This window comes from Benincasa hispida, chromosome 9 (genome assembly GCF_009727055.1).
Source record: "Benincasa hispida cultivar B227 chromosome 9, ASM972705v1, whole genome shotgun sequence".
Lineage (NCBI taxonomy): Eukaryota > Viridiplantae > Streptophyta > Magnoliopsida > Cucurbitales > Cucurbitaceae > Benincasa > Benincasa hispida.
Window position 1 is genome coordinate 59976610 of NC_052357.1, and position 20263 is coordinate 59996872.

General features: G+C 35.7%; 2 protein-coding genes across 5 annotated transcripts; one reads left to right on the top strand and one right to left on the bottom strand.

Annotated features, from left to right (window-relative positions):
• Positions 1-200: 200 nt before the first annotated feature.
• LOC120086186 lies at positions 201-5993 on the top strand. 4 transcript variants are annotated; one of them, XM_039042712.1, is made up of 9 exons: positions 201-543; positions 2200-2402; positions 2800-3411; positions 4280-4467; positions 4616-4854; positions 4936-5135; positions 5253-5378; positions 5473-5592; positions 5676-5993. In XM_039042712.1, exons 2-8 carry the CDS (start codon positions 2247-2249, stop codon positions 5569-5571), a joined length of 1620 nt encoding a protein of 539 aa, XP_038898640.1. In that variant the 5' UTR covers positions 201-543; positions 2200-2246; the 3' UTR covers positions 5572-5592; positions 5676-5993. The 4 variants fall into 4 exon arrangements, with proteins under 4 accessions (XP_038898640.1, XP_038898641.1, XP_038898639.1 ...); XM_039042713.1 differs by having other exon boundaries at positions 2168-2402; positions 5473-5993; XM_039042711.1 differs by having other exon boundaries at positions 5473-5993.
• Positions 5994-6256: 263 nt separating this feature from the next.
• On the bottom strand, positions 6257-9378 carry LOC120085105. Its single transcript, XM_039040965.1, has 2 exons — positions 8954-9378; positions 6257-6725 (listed from the first exon to the last, which is right to left on the bottom strand). Exons 1-2 carry the CDS (start codon positions 9308-9310, stop codon positions 6699-6701), a joined length of 384 nt encoding a protein of 127 aa, XP_038896893.1. The 5' UTR covers positions 9311-9378; the 3' UTR covers positions 6257-6698.
• Positions 9379-20263: the final 10885 nt, after the last annotated feature.

A 20263-nucleotide genomic window follows, 5' to 3' on the forward strand; every position in this document is an offset into this window, starting at 1 on the left:
TAACATTGCGATTTTTAAAAGTTTAAATTTATTTTTAAACAATGTTGACGGTTTTTACCTGTATATTAACTATAAAGATATTTATTTAATTTAAGAATATTATTAAAAAATTTAGACACTTAGATTCTTAGTAAAATTTTAAAAACAAAACTAAAACTTTTAAAAACATTTTTAAGTGAGCATTAAAAGTGAGCAAAACGCATCGGCGGAAATGTAGGTCAATGTAGAAACCCAGGCCCATAAAACACCCCAGCGTTTTTTCCCTTGTTGAAGTGACACGTAGAATCCAAAAGCCTTACGCGATGCCACGACGTGATCGGCTCTGGTTTACCGGTAACTGAAAAAAGAAAAGAATAAATGAATTTTTATTGAAGGAAGAAACCAGACGCGGTGGTAGATCAGTTGATCCCTTTCGTCCGACGTCGAGTCGTCTGGTCGCCGTTGAAAAAGCCAAGCCATCATTTTAGTCGTTGAACCTAGCATTTGCTTTCGTTTATGGCATCAGAATTAAGATTCGCATAGTGCTCAGTTTATCGCTATCAGGTTTACTTCTCTTACTACTCTAATCCTTCTTCCTTCATTTTCTTTGTATCATATTATTCTTTCTTTACTCAGATACCTGAAATGTGTTGCTCAGTTGAAGTTCAAATTCAGTAATTCTTAACTTTTGTTCGTCTGAGTTTTCTTTATTCTTAATTGAATCCTTGTGGCCAATTCCAAATGTTTTTCTCCACTTCCCTTACCAAATTTTCTGGCTGTTTGAAGAGAGAGTACAATTCTTGTTTTATAATTTTCAATTAACGGTTGTGATGGCTGGTATCATGTTCCAAGGTGGACCTACCTTAAAGCATTCTAAAACGCTAGTGATTTGTTCGTCGAAATGGAAAAACCTTTATGTGACTGAAGGTGAAAAGTAAACAAAAGAATTCTTTATTATTTTTCAGTAAAGTCTAATGAACTCTTGTTATATCCACATGTGCTGAGCTTGCAAATTTAATTCGTCCTCAATATTACGAATTGGACTGTCTGATTGGTTCAAATCGTATATTTTGGCTTTACCGTAACTTGGATTTCCTGTTTTTATACTAAAAAATTTATGACATCTAATATTCTTCGTTTTTATGATGTTGATTTATTTATTTGTATCTATAATGTTTATCCGTGGTCGGCTTTAATTTCTTTTGATGTTAACATGTTGAAATTTTTTTGGTCTTATTCCTTATATTTATTTGTTCTTCTTGTTCTGTTTAAACTGATGTTTCTGTTATTATAATTTGTTAGTTTGTTACTACATACTAGTAATTTGTTTTTCTTCTTAACGTCTGATGATACGGTTGGCATTTTCTAATTGTGAATTCCGATGAAGAGTATCTGTAATAGCCAAATTAATTAGGGATGTTTGTGGATTGTGTCAGTATGTTGATTACGACCACCTTAGTTTACTTCTGGTAGTGAATTAACATCATGATCGGCTGTGGCAGAAATCCAAACGATTCAGGTTAAATCATTGGATTTATGTGGCAAAGATGCAACTTAAGTCTTCCAATCTTATTCTTCCCATATTTATTGCATTCAATGCTTGTCCCATTATGTTTGATTTATAAAACCTTCAATTAATTGATCTATGGACTTTGGTATTATTATGTAATTGAAAGAACATATTGTTTGATGTTAACTGTTGCTGCATATTCTCCATGCCTTCTTTCATTTTTCCCTCAATGAAAGCTTGGCCTTTTATCCCAAAACTAAATAAATAAAATATTGGAGTCTTACTATTTAGCATCTCTTAATTCAGTTGATTTAACACAAAGATGTTGTTTCTATCAAGGAAACGCTGTCCTTAGAAATTTTAGCATTTGACTGAATATTAATGAAGTTATGTTTATACTTACTTTTTCTTTATTGAAATTTTGTTACAAAAGTCAAGATAAGATCTCATGAAGTTTGTTTTTCCGTAAGATGTTTATACTCATCAAATCTTAAAACGAAATGGACTACCTTACTAATATTGAGGACTTTTCCTTCAATATTTTATAATTAGTTTTTTACTCAATTTATCTCTCTCTGCGGAATGTGTTTTTTTCCCCTTTCTGTACCTCTGTTCTGATACCAATATTGTCATACTTTAAATTGTTGCTACTTTATTTACAATTGTTCATCAAACTAGTTTTGATGATTCAATTCCTGAAAATCATACAGAAAAATAGGCAGGTACATTGTTTCATTTCCAATATTGTTGAGTGACAATGGGAGCATCAACATCAACGGAGAAAAAGGTTCCTGATGACCAAAAAGAGGCTGAAGCCTTGGCAGCTTCAACGGGAGCACTTCCTCAGCTTCAGAGTGCATTCTCTAAGCTGGCAAATCCTCAAACTAATGCAATCCCTTTCGAATCCTTACAGGCAATTTTCTAAACTATTTTTTAAGAGCTATATTGGTTAACTCGTAAATGTAAAATTATTACTTTGTTGGTTTGAGATCATTGTTCATAATTTCAATGGTTTTAAGAGGGAGCCAATTTTAATTATGTTGAAAAAGAGAGAGATCAATCCATGAGAATTTATGGAAAAAATCAACGAAAAGAACTTCGAAAAAATGGTCACCTATGCATGATTTTTTGCACTGAGTTCTGCTACAAACCATCAAATGGTTTTCCAAAACACTCCCAAACCTTCTATAGATTTTTGAACTTGAAGAACATGAACACAGTTAGTTGAATAGGCCACATTGAGATCTGATTTTCGTTTATTTGTTCATTCTTCATGTTTGCTATCTTTCTAACATGTAGTTTGGTTTCAGAAATGTTTCTTTTTAGGTTATGAAAACCGAACTCAAGAAACATCTGCAGTGCCTGAATCCTTTCAGGCCATCCTAGATCATGTGGGTTTAACAATTGCCGAACTGTTCTTCATTCCTGAGGAAGGAGGAGTTACCTGGGTTGAATTTCTTAAGGGCTACAACAAATGTTGTGGAAAAATATCTGCATCTGTGTTGCTTAATACATTAATTAGGGTATTTGATGCTACAATGGTAAAGGTGGGATTCCCTCCAAAATTGGAGTTTACATCCTATGAGGATGAATTTAAGATGAGTGGTTTCCTTCTTCCCGGTGATGTGCTTATGCTTTTTTTGACGTGTTGGGCTATGTTTTGGGATTCTAGTACTTTCAAAGCCTTAGGTTCAAATTCAAATTTATTTTTGCCAGATATCAATAATCTGGTGCTGTCTTCAGTGATATCTTGTGCTGAGGTTGGTAATACCGTAAACATTTGGGATTGCGATATCTTAGGTTTGGCCATTGAAGTACCCATAGAAAAGTTTCTTTCTTGGGCAGTGAAAACTGTTCCAAGTCTTCCAGATGGACTCTCAGGATTTGTACATGCAAGAATTCTTCAAGCTCCCAGTCGAGAGGTAATTGATTCGTCTTTCTTTTGATAACTTTACATCTGCTTTAAATCCATAGGCTGGCACTCTGAAGTATACATTTCTTTACTAGGTGGATATATAGGGTGTCTGATTGAAGTGCCTTTAGATCTGCGATATCTCCGTAAAATTATCTGCAGAGGTGTTCTTGCATTGAGATGAGTATGAACTTATTGTCTAAGGAAGTGGCAATCAACTAAATATCAAATATCATTTAATCAGTACTGTTATCTAATAAATTTGCTATTCTTTAACATTTCTCTTGTAGAGATTGAATATGATTATTGGGTAACTAAAAAAGGGACCAATTCCCTTGAACATAGAACTGTGTTTATCGGCCGATATTTATTTATTGCATTTTTATTTATGGAATATTTATATGAGGTCTTCTCTTAGAATGTAGTTCCTGGCTGATTGGAAGTGTTATTTCAGTACTCTTGTTATGATGACGTGGGATCCAGTTGGTTATTATTCTTTGATGAGTCAAAGATGTTAGCACATAGTTGGGCTTACAATCTAGGTCCAGTCTCTCTTGAATGAACTTTGGTGTTATTCTTCTATATTATAAAGACCTTCCTTTAATATTCTCAAGTTAGACGTGATGCTCATTCTTAGGTCATATTTTATGTGTAGGTCCTTAGAGTTTGATGCAATTGTGTTCTTAGGTTATATGTTATTACTTATTAGCACGTGGATTTAGGTTAATGTTTCATGATGAGTTATAGAACGTATCTGGTATATATTCTTTTCTATATTTTGAGAAAGGATACTATTAAGCCTTGTGTCTTTGAAACAAGTTATTTTTCTTATTGAGGACACTAGTGGACCTTCCCTTTTTCTGGTTGGTCAATGGCAGGATGGAGTGAAGTCATCAAGTTCATCAGCTGTCGATATTGACTCACCTGAGACATCGAATTCTTTTGTTCTCAGCCGTGGAACAGCGTGGGCAGTTTCCCTTACACAAAGAGGTGGCATAAGGGAGGAGATAACAAAAATATGTTTTTTGATCAGTGGGGATGGAAATTATGAGAACTTACTTTATAGGTTTGTATCGGAGTCTTCCATAGCTTGTCCTTGTACTAATAGTTAATACTTTGTTGAACCTTTCTTTTCTCGTTGATGGTTTTCAGAATGCATGTCACATGTGTATGATGTTGGTTATTGATGTATTTATACACTTTATGTATTGTAGGTCGTCACTTCATGGGAGAGGCTTGAATAGATTCTGGTCCAATGTCGAAGGTTACCAGGGTCCTTTGTTTGTGGTTGTTCATGCCGTATCTGGAGACACTCGTGATGGTTGCACCAACGAATTGAAATGGACTGTCGGTGTACTGACATTCCAGGGTTTTGAAAATAGGGATCTGTTCTATGGAAGCAGAGGAAATATCTATGCTCTTAGTCCAGTTTTCGATGTATATTCACCGACTGGTAGGACGATGTGGTTGAGGTTCTTGTAGGTTCTCTTATTTGCCAAATATTTGTTAGCTTACTTCAAATGATTGTTTACAGGGAAGGAAAAGAACTTTGTCTATAGCCACTTGCATCCCTCTGCAAGGGTTTATGAACCACATCCAAAGCCGGTTGGAATTGCATTTGGGGGAAGTATGGGAAATGAGAGAATATTTATTGATGAAGATTTTGCCAGAGTTACCGTTCGCCATCACGTGGTTGACAAAACTTACCAGCCTGGTCCTCTCTTCCCAGGTCAGGTAGGAATAATACACGTTCTATCGATAGTTTGAAGATGACATATTCAAGTTCATGCATATTCTTTAAAGCAGCATGCTACTTACCAATTTTCAATTTATTATCTAAATAAAATCCAGGGGTTCCTCCCTGTCGAAGCTTCCATTTTAGAAGTGGAAGTTTGGGGATTTGGCGGCTCCAGGGCTAAGGAAATACAAAATTCCTACAAAAAGAGAGAGGAACTTTTCACTGAGCAAAGAAGAAAGGTAAATGAGTAATCGATTAATGGTGATATTCTATTTCTTTTAAGGAGCTGAATATTGAATTTAGAATCCATTTGCTTTGTGGAAATCTTTGTAGGTTGATTTGAAAACATTTGCAAGTTGGGAAGATTCACCGGAGAAGATGATGCTAGACATGATGTCGGACCCAAATGCTGTTCGAAGAGAAGACCGTTAGAAAATGATGAGATGACATGATGTAAATGAGTAATCGAGTAATGGTGATATTCTATTTCTTTTAAGGAGCTGAATATTCAATTTAGAATGTGGAAATCTTTGTAGGTTGATTTGAAAACATTTGCAAGTGAAGATTCACCGGAGAAGATGATGATAGACATGATGTCGGACCCAAATGCTCTGTTTGACGAGAAGACCGTTAGAAAATGATGAGATGACATGTTTTTTCCCCCTCATTACGAATGGTCAATGCTGTGTGTACATTTGTCGGTATAGCTTAAATGGATGGTGGCAGTACAAAATTCTATGAACTGCAAACTATATACAGTGTCTAATGTTTCTGTTGTCTATTTTCTCCATGATATATACTTGGCCCTGAGGGGCAGTATGGTCACCTGGCTCGTGTCCATTGCCATAGAATAATGTTCTTCATGGCGAAATTATTCAGCGTTTGTGTTTAGCATTTTTAAAGGTGTAATAAGTTTTTGGGAAATTTGCAATGATCAATTAGATATAAATCTAAACATTAATTTCGTCAAGAGACAGCATCAGAAGTTGGAGCCATACGTAGGTTTTATATCGTTGCAACATCAACCAATTTCCTCGTAAATGTTGGGAAAGAATTTTCAATATTTTTTAAAATATGAAACTTGGGGAAAATTTTCTAGTATTATGGGAGACTTGTCTTTGTTTATACAGAAAATTTGTATCAACAAATATCTTCTAATGTAAGTGGATTTTAAACTAATATTAGGGGAATTCACACTATGTCACAATAAATGGGGAGATGGTAAAGAGAACGTGTTTCATACTACAACCTAAATGGAAAATTCTAATTTTTATGGGACTTGGGGTATCTGGAATTGACTGCGCAACAAATCCTACCAGTGCAAATTTCAAATTCGTTATAACGTATTGGTAACATCCACAGACCACATTTGGAACCTGATGTGGAATTCTTCGACTCTAAGAAGACGAGACTAAAAAAATCCCTATGGAATTTAGAACGGAAAACATCTCAGTCCTGTTCCTACTCCACGGAAATTGATTCTATTGTCGACAGCCCAAGGTTATGAAAATAGTATCCACCCTTCCAATCTATCCGTGATTTGATCAACTGTGACAAAGTTACTGCTTGTCTTCTGCTTTTCTAGGCTGCAAAAACAAGAAATACACCAAACTTAAGACAATTACATGAAACTCAAATGCAGTAAAGGGGCATCTATGCCAGTCATCCAAAAAAAAATGACTCGAAAAATGAATGTTAAGTTCATAAAAACATATCTATAATCAAACTTTGGCGTAAAAGTACACATGCGGAGAAACTTGTGAAATACTTCTCAATTACCCAGAAGCATGACAAACTTACCACAATCTTAGATATTACTTGAAGCCTCAGACAACAATTGATTGAACATTTTTGAACTCTTTACAACTACAGATTGCTTGGGGATTCCAAAATCAAGTCAAAAATAAATTTGCAATATACGCTTCGTGTTTTACCATAAGATTCGATGGCCTGATGAAATTTTGCAGACTGGGGACATATATTGTATTCAATAATGTGGCTGAGTATTGTACTGGTAAAACTTTTCCTGGTTACTTGAGCATCTATTGGGCCATGGGTTCTCTTCTATTATACAACAACTCAGTTGCTATATGACTTCTGATTAAAATTTTGCTTATTGGAATTAGTACCATGGTACTTGTTCTAGCATCCCATACAACACCACAAGGTTAGATGATCCAGTATGAGAGAGAGTGTTGCTTAAATAATAAGAATGTAATGAAACTGAATTACTTGAAAGAAGGTTAACTAACAGTCCTCTTTTGCCTATGTGCTGATTTGGTTCAAGGGTAGATGGTGCGACTTCATTCTACAAACATGCTCTTGAAAACTATGACACAAGCGGGGTAACACAAATTGCGTTTTTAAACAGATCTAATACAGAAGACCACAGTCAGTAAAAAAGAGAGGGAAAAATAGAAGCAGCACCCGCACATTTGGGTATTTGTGTCTTAGGAGTTAGGACCAACTTACACTCACTAACTATCCTCACCGAACAATCTACATTTAATTGCCAAAGTAACTTATAATATGTTAAATCTTAGTTATGTCACCAACATGGATTGAATCAATCCTCTCTAAGCCCTTAGTCCTTTACTATTTAAATGGCTCTAGCTCTTCTTGACTACTAGACCGACCTAGGGGATTTACTTACTTAAATGAGGCCTAAGGAAAAGAAATTTAAACTGTATAACTCAAGGTACTTATTAAAAGACCAGAAGCCAAATCAAACCAGCTTGCCTGGTACTTAATAAAAAACATCTCTTGAAAAAAAAAAAACCCATCAAAGCAGAATCTTCTAAACTGGCCATATCAATGATTAGTATGAGAATGACGACTTGCTCCTTAAGCTTTAAAGGATAGAAGAATAATCAAAAGGTGGCTAGATGGAGAAATTCAAAAGGCCAGCCTTCAATAATCCACTAAAAAAATTCGTGCATAGGCTCATCCATAAAGGCCTCATAAAAACCACGGCTAAATTCGACAAAATTGGAATAATTGCTTCAATTCCCTTGAACCAATACATTAAATAATTGAAACAACCAACAACTCTTCATTGCATGGATCCTAAATAAAATGAGAGACCTTTCTAATGAAACTTCATTACTAAATTCAACTACCACCAAGATAAACACAACAATTAATCCGAGAAGACTTTTCACAACCACACCAATCAAACCAAGAAAACTCTTCGAATTCCAAACTGGAAGCACCAAAATCGGCCATGGCCAATAACAAGCAACCTTTCATCTGCCAATCAGGTCTTTCTTTTTTAGCCCAAAAAAAAAATAAAAAAATCTCATTAAATCTAACTTTTAGACAAACCGAAAGCCCCCAAAATTAAAATCTTCTTCGACAAGACTGAAGCCAAAACAGACCTCAAGTAATATTGCATCCAAACCTCTTCACCTACTGCTTCCTTTGAACTCCATAAAGATTCGATAGAAGTAAAAGTAAATCAAAATAATAATAATCTATATGTCTAGATCAAGTTCAGGGCATGCTTGATAAATACACATGCTGTAACACTGAATTCTCAAATGCTAGGACGGTTCGCAAAATAAATGCCAAAAACATAGTTCTTGCGAAGTAAACTAGAAACACTGGGTATTCTTAAATTAGCTTGAAACGCAATAAAATTAAAAATAAAAATTTCACAGTTAAAAAAAAATAATGTTAAAAGCAGAAAGTTAATAATACTCTTCGTGCCCCTATATTGTTCGACAAAATGCCACAGATAGTACTAAAACGAAACGAAACTCAGGCAGAAGAGGGCAAAGAAACGTTCACAGTAAGGGAGAAGAAGAAGACGAACCTTGATACCGGAAAGGGGCTGCTTGAGCTCCTCATCGGGAATGATAACTGGCCAAGTTTCCCCAGCTTCTCGGAACATTTGCTCGGTCTCAAGGAGTTGGCCCTTTTCAAGAATCATATTCCTGATTGTTTGAGCAGGAGTAGAGGTAGCGTCAAACACCTCTTCAACTCCATTGACGAAGGTGACGGCGATCTGGGGCGGGTGGTCGTCGGTTCGGCGCTTGACGATCAATTGGCAAGCGGGGTTGGATTCCTTGGCCTTGCGAGCATTACACTGCGCCAAGAATTCCATGCAAGACGCTAAGCGTGGATCGAGGGCATTGAATTCGATCTTCACTTTAGACAGGAACTTCAACATCGCTGCTTATTCCTTTCCCCTCAACCTTCGAACAAAAATGATTGGGGCCTGCGAGAAGAAGACGATTAAGCTCTAGGTTGTTGAGGTTTTTGACCAAACGGTGCGTTTTGAGAGATTAATTGAAGGCAGATACTTTTCCATTTTTACCCCTTTAACTTGTATAGTTTTACATTTTTAACCTAAACTGTCAATTTTATGAACTTAAAAACTCCAAATATCACCTATGTCCAATTTGCACCAAATTTAAACCATATGCTAAGCTTATAGAAAGGGGTGTAAAAAATATTCACTCATATATAATAAGTTATGAAATACAATTTATAGAATTTAACCGGATACAATATTAGAGTTAGTTTTAATTGAAACTTGTAACTTCATATAGAGATATTTAATGCTTGATTTTGTCCATTGATCAAATTTAATTTTTGGTAAAACTTTTTTTTTTTTTGGATTTTTTTTTGACAAAAACTTGATTTTTGTTAAATGAATGAATTTTTTACATTAGGTTAAACTAACCTATTAAATGATGTCATTGGGAGCTTAGTTTAATAAAAAATCATATATAAAATTATGGTGAACTTTTTCACATTTTTCTATTACAATTGGGGGTAGGGGACCAAAGTGAACATAACTCAATTGATATACGAGTATGCTAATAACCTAAAAGTTTGTGGCTCGAATTTACTGCTCATATTTTTTTTTTACTACAACAATTGTGTTTTTACTATCTTGTTTAATTTGTGTATCTATGAAACTAGGGAAGAAAATAACATTAAGCTTCTCAATTTCTATCTCCTTATGATTTCCAAATTCTTTGTTAAAAATTAAAATTAGTTAGTTGGAGAGTAAAAATTCTTCTTATTATTACTAGTTCAATACTATATGTGTTGCATGTATTTTATAATATTAAAAATACATATTCAGTTGAATTTGAGAAAAAAAATACATGTAATTATTAAAGGTTAAGTAAAACAAATATTTGAAGAATTTAAGAAAAATGTAAGATTTACTGGATCAATGATTTACTGGATCAATGAAATTTATTGTTTAATTTTAATGTTTATGTTAATTATGTTGATTACTTTGATTTTGGAGTTTTCAGAATCATCGAATTTTATGTACAGTTGGAATATAGATTTTTCTTTTTTCTTTTTTTTCCTTTTTTTTTTTTTTTTTTTTTTTTTGAATTTAGATTTTAGAATCTCAATATTGTTATTCTTATAATTTACAAGGGTTAGTTTATATTTTGTTCATTTTTTTTTGGAGCTACAGATGTCAATCAAGTAGGATAAAATCATGGACAACTTTTAATTTTTAAAATTTGTTATAATAATAAAGTATAGGTTGTTGTTTTGAATGCAATATTTACGAACTCAAGTTAACTTATTGAAACCATGGAAAAAATTTAATATATATTTTAGAGCTATTTAAATCTTTGAATATAACTAATCACCTCATATTCAAAATCTTTTAAAATTTCATGATAATCTCTCAGATAAAAAGAATTCTTTTCTATATTTGGTTATCTCTTAATTTTAAATTTTAATATAAATCAAAATATTTTTCTTTTTTTTTTTAAATCATGATAATTGTCTCCTAATTATTCTTTTTAATTTTTTATTTGGACTGTCTGATTAATTTTCTTAATTTCAAACTTGAGTTGAAACCAAATTATTATCATCATCATCCTCTCTTAGTTATATATTAATAAAAATAATATTTCCTTACTTTGATTTGGATGATTTGGATGATTCTCTCAATTAATGGTGTCAACACTCAACATACGGAAGCAATTAGGATCTTAAACATTCTAACTGTATCAATTTTAGCAAATAAGCATGCAAGTTCACAACCAAGTAATAAGGTTTCAAGAAATATTACATTTGAAGAACCTCCAATTCGTTCCAAGTCCAGCTGAATTCTCTTCTCTAACCGATTGTAGATCACCAAAAGTTTCTTTCCTATTATCCTCTAGCCTTAAATCAAATTGTGGGATCTAAAATGAGAAAAAATTGAAGATAGAAATAGATCGGTGAGCTGGTTTTTGGTGGCTGAACTTGAGAGAACTTTTTCTTTTAAAAAAAAAAAAACACAGTTGCAAAAACCTTTGCGACCCAAATTTCTTTTGTTTTTAAAGAAAATGAACATGCAACAGATTTGCATTACAAAGTGACACCAAAACACAATTAATTTAGTGGGATTGTAGGTGAAATAAGTGGATTAATCCACTTATTCCAAACAAATGTTTTTTTTATTTGATTTCCCATCAAATTTTAAAAGTTGAATTTTAATTTAATTAACTCAAATAATTAATTAAAATTCATTTCTTTTAAAACTAATTTTAAATAAAATTAATTCAATTAATTAATTAAATAAATGTAATTAATTAGTTTAATATCCAAGATTAAATTGATCAAAACGTCAATTCCGGACATGAATCCCTATTCATGTAAATCATATTTAAATATATCCAACTCTCAAATTCGTTTAATATGATAATTAAAAATCTAATTATATCGTATATATTTAACAAGTTCCTAAAATCAAACTTGAATGTTTCAAATTCTCTCATCACATTATTCTAGGTCTAGTCCATTTATAAGCTAGTAGGGGGATCTAATGGATCTACAGATCATAAGCTCTAACGATTTGAGATTAATTAGCTAAACTTTTTTAACTGAATTAACCAACATACCGGGTCACTCTACTAAAGCCAGTAGTTACACTCTCCTCACTATAGATATATTTTTGTCCACTTAATTTAACCATCATCAGTAAGTCAATCCTTCACAGGTTGTTCGTGAAGAAAATCATACATGAGGATTTCCATGCGCAGCGGAATGATCGTTCCAAATTTCATTCGAAATTGAACATACACAATTACAGTCAAGAAACAAAACTAACTGATCATGCATAATATGAAATTACAGCATGCTTATAAGATAATCTAGGGAAAAAATATCTTATCTTTGAAGACTCATGCTTCAAAATTCCCTCGATCACGAATGCTCGTTCAGTCTCCAAGACAACAACACACGAACGTTCAAACATAACGACCGTAACACAACACGATCAATAGCAGCCACGAACTCAACGATCTCTAAGAACACGAAACCAACGAACGGCCTCCAAAACCTCGAACTTAGTTGGGTTGAGTGAGGACACTACCACAATGGCTATCTTGGTATTCTCGGTGTAAGAATCCAGAAGTGTGAGCTCTGTGTGGATTTGATTAGAGGAAGAAACCGGAGGAATAACAATCGTGTAGACGATTAAGCAAGTAGGAGATGAGAAGTGTCTATCGTATAGACGAATGCTCAATCGTTTAGAAGAAGGCAAGCTATCGTATAGAAAATGCCCTGCGATCATTTAGCTACGACCAGTAGAGTGAACTATCATATAATGTCACTCCACGATCGTCTAGTCTCTCTTTCAGCTATCATTTAGTGAATCCAAATCACTTGACAACAAACCATGAGTTCCTTTCCCAATTAAGCAACTTTTCTAAATTTAGGAAAGCATTTTTGCTTTTATCTCACGGTTACCATAAAACCACCAATAACCTCCCACTCAATTGGTTATTAGAGAAAATGATATAATTATCCAATAATTAATATTATTATCAATATATATGATAACCAACTTACCATATTATATTTATAACCTATAGTTTTAATATTTCATCTCATGAAACATACAAACCATAACTCTTTTTCTATTTATGACTTACATTAATCCTCCACTTGATGTATCTCATACATCACACCGATCATATCATATATAATCAAATTTCTTGTTGTCAATTTGAACATTTCAAATCAACACCAAAGACTGATTCTCAACTTGAATCCATTGAGCTACCAAAGGGACCTTATGTACCTGTAGCTTGAAGCTCCAACGGTACGTGAATAACTGACTAAACTCTTTAGTCATGGGATCCACCATCTGTTAATTGCTAGGCATTCCACTAAAGACCGACAGTTGAACTCTTTTTACTACAGATATATTTTGTGTCCATATTAACCAATCAACAGGGCGATAACCCTTTACAAATCACTCGTAAGTACAGCTGGGCCAATAACCATTATGCCCCTGTAGTTACATCTAACTCCTTAAGTACCATTGATCCCTCTAATGAACATAATTCATAATCCTGCTATAACTGAGTCCTCTCTTCCAAAGAGAAGTTATGGCCATTATGTTCAAGACCTGGAATCAGCCCTTAAGGGAGCAATCTATCTACTTACCCCTGTTTTGGGGAAGGAGTGAATTCTATCTTGTGTAATTGAGTTCCCAGCTCCCAAATCAGACAAATCCCCAAAAAAGTAGTCAATATCTACCATCTGTAGTAGTTCACAACACTTGTAAACCTCTACAAAGCGGGTCGTATATGTAATATCACCAGGATCAGGTATCCCTCTTTAATCCTTATACTATAGACCTTTTTAGGTAAGGTTGGCAAAAAAACCCGATGGAGTGGGGATTCCCCGATTTGACTGGGGATGGGGTTAAACCGGGGAATTTATTCGGGGCCGGGGGCAGGGATGGGGACAGTATCCCCGCCCCGACCTCGACCCTGACCCCAACCCGATTAATCCCCGACCCCGAATATATATATATATATTTATTTATTTATTTATTTATTCCCCTCCCCAGTCCCCTCTCGCTCTTTTGCAATCTGCAACAAAACATCCCTCCCTTCTCGCTCTTGCTCTCGCCCTCGCCGCACTCTCTCTCGCGCTCTCGCTCTCGCCCTCGCCCTCTCGCTTATCTCCCCTCTCGCTCTCGCTCATCCCTCCCCTCCGTTGAAGTCTACCACGAATGGGGCCTAGCGGGGGACCCCGTTTCCCAGACGGGCGGGGATGGGGGGAGGACAATTTCCCTACGGGGTCGGGGACGGGGGATGCCCCCCGCCCCATTCTGGCCCCCGTTGCCAACCCTATTTTTAGGTTATCACTTAAGGCATGATCAACTTGTATATCTCATATACATTCTTAAGTTTAGATATAATAACCATGGAACTTTGTTTATTGGATATGAATAAATGCCAAATAAAATAACTCTTATTTTATTCATAACAATGTGTACAGTTTACAAACTACGAGACTCCAATAGAATTAGGACACCAATCCCAGCAATCTCCCACTTGTTCTAATGCCTCGGGAGATTAATGTACAATACATGAAAAATTACAAGTACAATATACAATAAACTAGGGCATACTCTATACCCTAGTATCATCTCCCACTTGCCCTAGACAAGATGTCGCATGTCCCGTAGACCTAGACTTTCCAGATGACCCTTGAACACTTTAGTTATGAGAGCCTTTGTAAATGGATCAACAGCGTTTTGCTCTGACGCAATCTTTGTGACTATCATCAAATGATATTTCCATTCGATATTCTTGCCTCGACGATGACTTCAAGGTTCCTTCGAATTTTCCATAGCCCCGCTGTTAATATAATAGAGATTGATCGGCAAAATCATATTTGGAAAAACTTCTAAACCTGTAAGGAATTTCCTCAGCCAACTAATCTTCTTAGCTACTTCACAAGCGGCTACGTATTCGGCTTCCATAGTGGAGTTTGCGATGCATCCTTGCTTGATACTTCGCCAAACTACAACCCCTCCATTCAGAGTAAACACTGACCTCGATGTCGATTTACGAGAATCTCTATCAGTCTGAAAGTCAGAGTCTATGTATCCTGTAAGGATCAAATCCTTATCTCCATACACGGGCATGTAGTCCCTCGTTCTCCAAAGATACTTGAGGATGTTCTTGATCGTTATCCAGTGATCAAATCCTGGATTGGACTGATAACGACTGACAATCCTTATTGCATAGCAAATTTCGGGTCTGGTACACAATATTGCATACATTAAGCTTCCTACAGTTGAAGCATAGGGAATTCGTCTCATCTCCTCAACTTCTTGAGGTGTCTTAGGACATTGATCCTTAGACAAAACAACTCCATGACTGAAGGGTAACAAACCCTTCTTGGAATCTTGCATCCTGTACCTGATCAACATTTGATCGATGTACGATGCTTAAGATAAGGCTAACCTCTTGTTCTTACTATCTCGAATGATCTGGATCCCTAAAACATACTGTACCTCACCCAAATCTTTCATTTGGAACTGGGTGGCTAGCCATTTCTTAATGTCAGTCAGAAACCCTACATCATTCCCAATGAGTAGGATTCATCCATATACAGTACCAGGAAAGCTGAGTTGTTGATGATCTTCTTATAAACACAAGGCTCATCGACGTTCTGATCAAAGTCATGATTTGACTACACTGTCAAATCTAATGTTCCACGATCTATACACTTGTTTTAGCCCATAAATGGACCTATTAAGCTTGCAAACTCTTTGCTCTTGATTTAGAACAATGAACCCCTCTGGTTAAGCCATGTAGATGGTCTCCTCAAGATTACCATTAAGAAAGGCAGCCTTGACGTCCATTTACCATATCTCATAATCATAAAATGTGGTTATGGACAGGAGTATCTTGATAGACTTTAGCATGACAACTGGTGAGAAAGTTTTCTCATAGTCCACTCCCTCGACCTGGGTATAACCATTTGCAACGAGTCTAGTCTTAAAAGGTTTGCACATTTCCATCTACACCTTGTTTTCGCTTGTAGATCCACTTACACACTATAAGTTTTACCCCATCAGGTTGATTTACAAGCTCCCAGACTTGATTGAAGTGCATAAACTCCATTTCCTGATTCATGGCCTTAATCCACTCATCCTTATCAATATCCTCTATTGCTTGCTTAAAACCCCATCATTAGAAATTACGTTCTGGTGTTCAGTCAAACCCATGTAGCGATTTGGTGGGTTCATAACCCTCCCACTACGTCGAGACAGTCTCAACTATTAAGCTGGTTGACTAGATGTAACGACCGACCTCAACAACTCTTTCAATCTGTCAATTTGTTCAAGAACTCTTTCACTAGAAATCTCACGTAAAACAAGCTTACTTCGTGGTTTATGATCCCTGATGTGGTCTTCTTCCAAGAAGATAGCATTTGTGGAAACAAACACTTTATTCTCACTCGGATCATAGAAGTATCCACCCCTCGTTTCCCTAGGATAGCCTACAAAGAGGTAAACTTTCAAACGCGGTTCCAACTTCTTCAGATTAGTCACAAGCACGTGGGCCGGACACCCTTAAATCTTGAAGTGGCATAAACTACCTTTACGGCCTCTCCACAACTCGAAAGGTGTTTCAGAAACACTTATCGAGGGAACGTTGTTCAGAATATAACATGCAGTCTCCATTGAAAAACCCCAAAACGAGTCTAGAAAATGAGCATAACTCTGTTGGGGTTGATGCCCTAAAGTCTCGTGTCCTGTAGTTTGTAAACAGTTTGTACGAATGCTTTTGTTATATAATATATGATATTTACTTCACATCTTGTTTTTTGCTCAATTGTATGTTTTATTTGCTTTACCACAAACCAATAAACATAAAATTCCTGGTTATCTGTATGTAACTTAAGCATGTATGTGGTGACATACATGTGGATCATGTCTTTAGTGATAACCAAAAGGGTCGGTAGTATATAGATATAGGAGGGAAACCTTATCCTGGTAACGCTACGGATGCGGCTCGCTTTGTGGAATGGTCACAAGTGTTGTGACTTGTCACAGATGGTATGATCCTAATCATTTGTGTAGGGGACATGCGAGCAGGGGCGTCCTATACAAAAATTTTGTATAAGACCTGACCACGAAGTGTTAACGTCTCGTTATATAACACCATTCATGACAGAGACTTCACTTCACTAGGATGACCACAGGTAACATGACCTCAATTCTGAGTGAGTTGGGAACTCCTACCGTTGAAGGCAATCCTTTGATTTGAATGGGTTCGAATGGCCAGACCGCCGACTAAAACCTACCATTTTAAGGATTCGTCTGATTTTAGAGCTAGGAACTCAGCTACACAAGATGGAATTCACTCCTTCCCCGAAGTAGGGCCAAGTAGATAGATAACTCCTTTAAGGATTGATTCCAGGGCTTGAACGATGTGGCGCCACACACCTTCTTTTAGCCCAAGAGGTGTTCACACATAGTTAGACTATGTTGTATTGTTCATTAGAGGGATCAACGGTACTTAAGGAGTGAGATGTAACTATAGGGGAAAAAGGGTAAATTGACCCAGCAGTACTTACGAGCATCTGTGAAGGATCATCGTACTTATGATTGGTTATATCCGATGGACACAAAAATATATTTGTGGTAAGAAGAGTTCAGCTGTTGGTCTTTAGTGGAATGCTTGGCAGTTAACGAATGGTGGATCTTGTGGCTAAAGAGTTTAGTCAGCTATTCACGTACCGTTGGAGCTTCGAGCCATAGGTCCATAAGGTCCCCTTGGTAGCTTGGATAAAGTTGAGAATCAGTTTTTGGGTCTGTTTAAAATGTTTAAATTGACAAGAGGGAGTTTGATTATATATGATATAATTGAACTGGTTAATTATATATGATATGATTGATTAAATGTATGAGATACATTATTTGGGAGGAAATAAGATATAAATATGATTTATATCATGTAGAAGAGAAAATATTATAGTAGATATATGATATCAAACTATAGGTTAAGAATATAATATGATTATATTCATTATTTAATTAATCAGGCAGTTATGAGACAATTGACCGAGAATTTCTCCGAAATCGTGCGAAAGTGGGAAGATCAAATTCGGTTCTTGTAACTGAAGAATAAAATGGAAATTGTTTTCATTTTGTAAGAGACGAAGTAAATCGCTTATGGTGTTAATCCATACGATCGCTTATTGTTGAGAGCCTATACGATAGCACTCATTGTCCTAAACGATCACACACCCGTGATTTCTAAACGATTGCTTACTTTTTCTAAACGATCGCTTAGTGCACCAAGCATACCTAAACGATCGCTTACTATTTGCTAGACGATCACTTAGCAAAACCTATATGATCGTGTATCTTTTCCTTAATGACAAGTACCCGACTGTACGATAGTCTTCTACTATCTCCCACTTGCTTGTTCATTCAACACGATTGTCTTTTCCTCCTCCCTCTACCAATTCCATCAAAGTCCACCCTTTGGATTCTCACTCCAAGAATACCGAGGGCTTCGAATGGTGGTGTCGTCCCCAATTGCTGTTGGTGATCGTGTAGATGACCGTGGTGCTGTTAGGCGACTGTTTGTTGGGCGATAAGGTGCGTAGAGGAGTTTTCATCCGCTAGTCTAAGTTTTTTTTTAAGATTGTCTTCAACTGGTACGTTTCTCTCAGTCTTTTGTATTTATTTGTTAAATCATACCTATAATTAGTGTTACAATGCATATCTATTTGTTAGAATGTATGTGTGATAATTTTGTCACAATGAAATCGAAAAGATCCGCTTCCGCTCATGGATGTTCTTGTTCAACAGTTCCTTCAATTGGTATCAAAGCCAAGTTGCTGATATTCTAATTTCATTGATGCAAAGGATTGCATATGCATTCGCGGTGGGTGCAGCATATCTACTCTCTGTTTAATTGTTAAATTGTTTGTGGATGTGTGGATTAATGGAGTTTTCTAGGATGAAACCTCGGTTTGATTAATTCTTTTGCATTTTTGGTTAATTGTAAAGGCCTTTGCGTTTTTTGGCATAATTAATTGTTATCGAGTCTGTAATTCAAAGTCAGTTTGAGTCTTGAGTCATTCGTGAAGAAGTTTGGAGCAAGGATTGTTATTCTTCGAGGAAGAATACGATCAAAAGTTGATCGGGTCGTGTAGACGATGGGGTAAGCGATCGTTGAGTATCGGATGCTCGGGTGTCGTTTAACGTGCGCACGCACTAGACGATCGTTTAGCTTAGGAAGCTTCATCGCTTAGTAACTTACCAAACGATCGCAGAGCAAATAGCGTGGTAAATCGTTTACCTTTTGTCACGTTAAGAGATCGCCTAGACAATCAGGCTTCATAGCCTCGTTATCGTCTAAGTGATCGTTTAGCTTTTTCGCGCTATCGTCTAGTGTGCGCTAAGCAATCGTTTACCTGCAGCATTTACTAAACGATGGAGCTTTACCCAGCGGTTTAAGACCCGGTTCGCTTGCGAACCGGTTTACTCGATGAAAAAATGTAATAGATACAGTTATTTCATTCCGGTTTTGTAAAGGTTCATCCCGGTCCATTGATCTTTGGTTTATTACATGAGATGTATGTTTATTTATATGTCATATGGTATGCACATATAGTAAATCCCACCAAAGGTTATGCATTAGTCATGCATCATCTCTTTATTGTAAATATTATAATTTAGAGAAGCATGATTTAATTATGTAAGAGCATGCTCATGAATCATATAATATAAGAGTTATATTTATGCATGCATAAAAAACATTGACATGCATCATCTTTATATTATAATTGTTATAGTATAAAGGTGTATGGAATGCATGTTTGCTTGGTTATTACATGTATATCAAAGTTATGTATAGTAATGACCGGACATTGCATGAAGCATGACACATAGGTTTCTTTATAAGCGTTATAAACACCTAGTTATGCGAGATGTATTTTAGTTGTTTCTTTTTAAAGATTAAAGAGAAATTAGAACTAAAAGCAATAAGAAAGACATGCATGCTCACTTAGGCTTAATTCATGGTTTAAAATGTTTAAAACTTGGATGACATAGACCTAAGATCACGGTTCTAATATGATTAGCAACCCTTAGACTTTAATATTTTAATAAGTTTAATAGGATTAAATTGACTAATAAAAGATTAAAGTGTAGCAAATCTATCTATAAGGGACCTTTTGTCTAAGGCGAGTTCTGGCTAGGCTGGGGTATTTAAGTTGACGGAAACGTAATACCCCTACTAGGGAACCTACCTGGAAAAGTGAATTAGATAGATTTGATGCATGCATGCAAGTTAAGGAAAGTCCATTAAAGTGTTTAAATGTGACTACT

Bases quoted from the DNA above. Each gene is read 5' to 3' on its own strand.
- LOC120085105 (XM_039040965.1), bottom strand. From the start codon at position 9,310: ATGTTGAAGTTCCTGTCTAAAGTGAAGATCGAATTCAATGCCCTCGAT. The intron at 6,726-8,953 runs GTTCGTCTTCTT...TTGTTTTTGCAG, and splicing joins AGCCCCTTTCCGGTATCAAG to CCTAGAAAAGCAGAAGACAA.
- LOC120086186 (XM_039042713.1), top strand. From the start codon at position 2,247: ATGGGAGCATCAACATCAACGGAGAAAAAGGTTCCTGATGACCAAAAA. The intron at 3,412-4,279 runs GTAATTGATTCG...GGTCAATGGCAG, and splicing joins TTCAAGCTCCCAGTCGAGAG to GATGGAGTGAAGTCATCAAG. The intron at 5,136-5,252 runs GTAGGAATAATA...AATAAAATCCAG, and splicing joins GTCCTCTCTTCCCAGGTCAG to GGGTTCCTCCCTGTCGAAGC.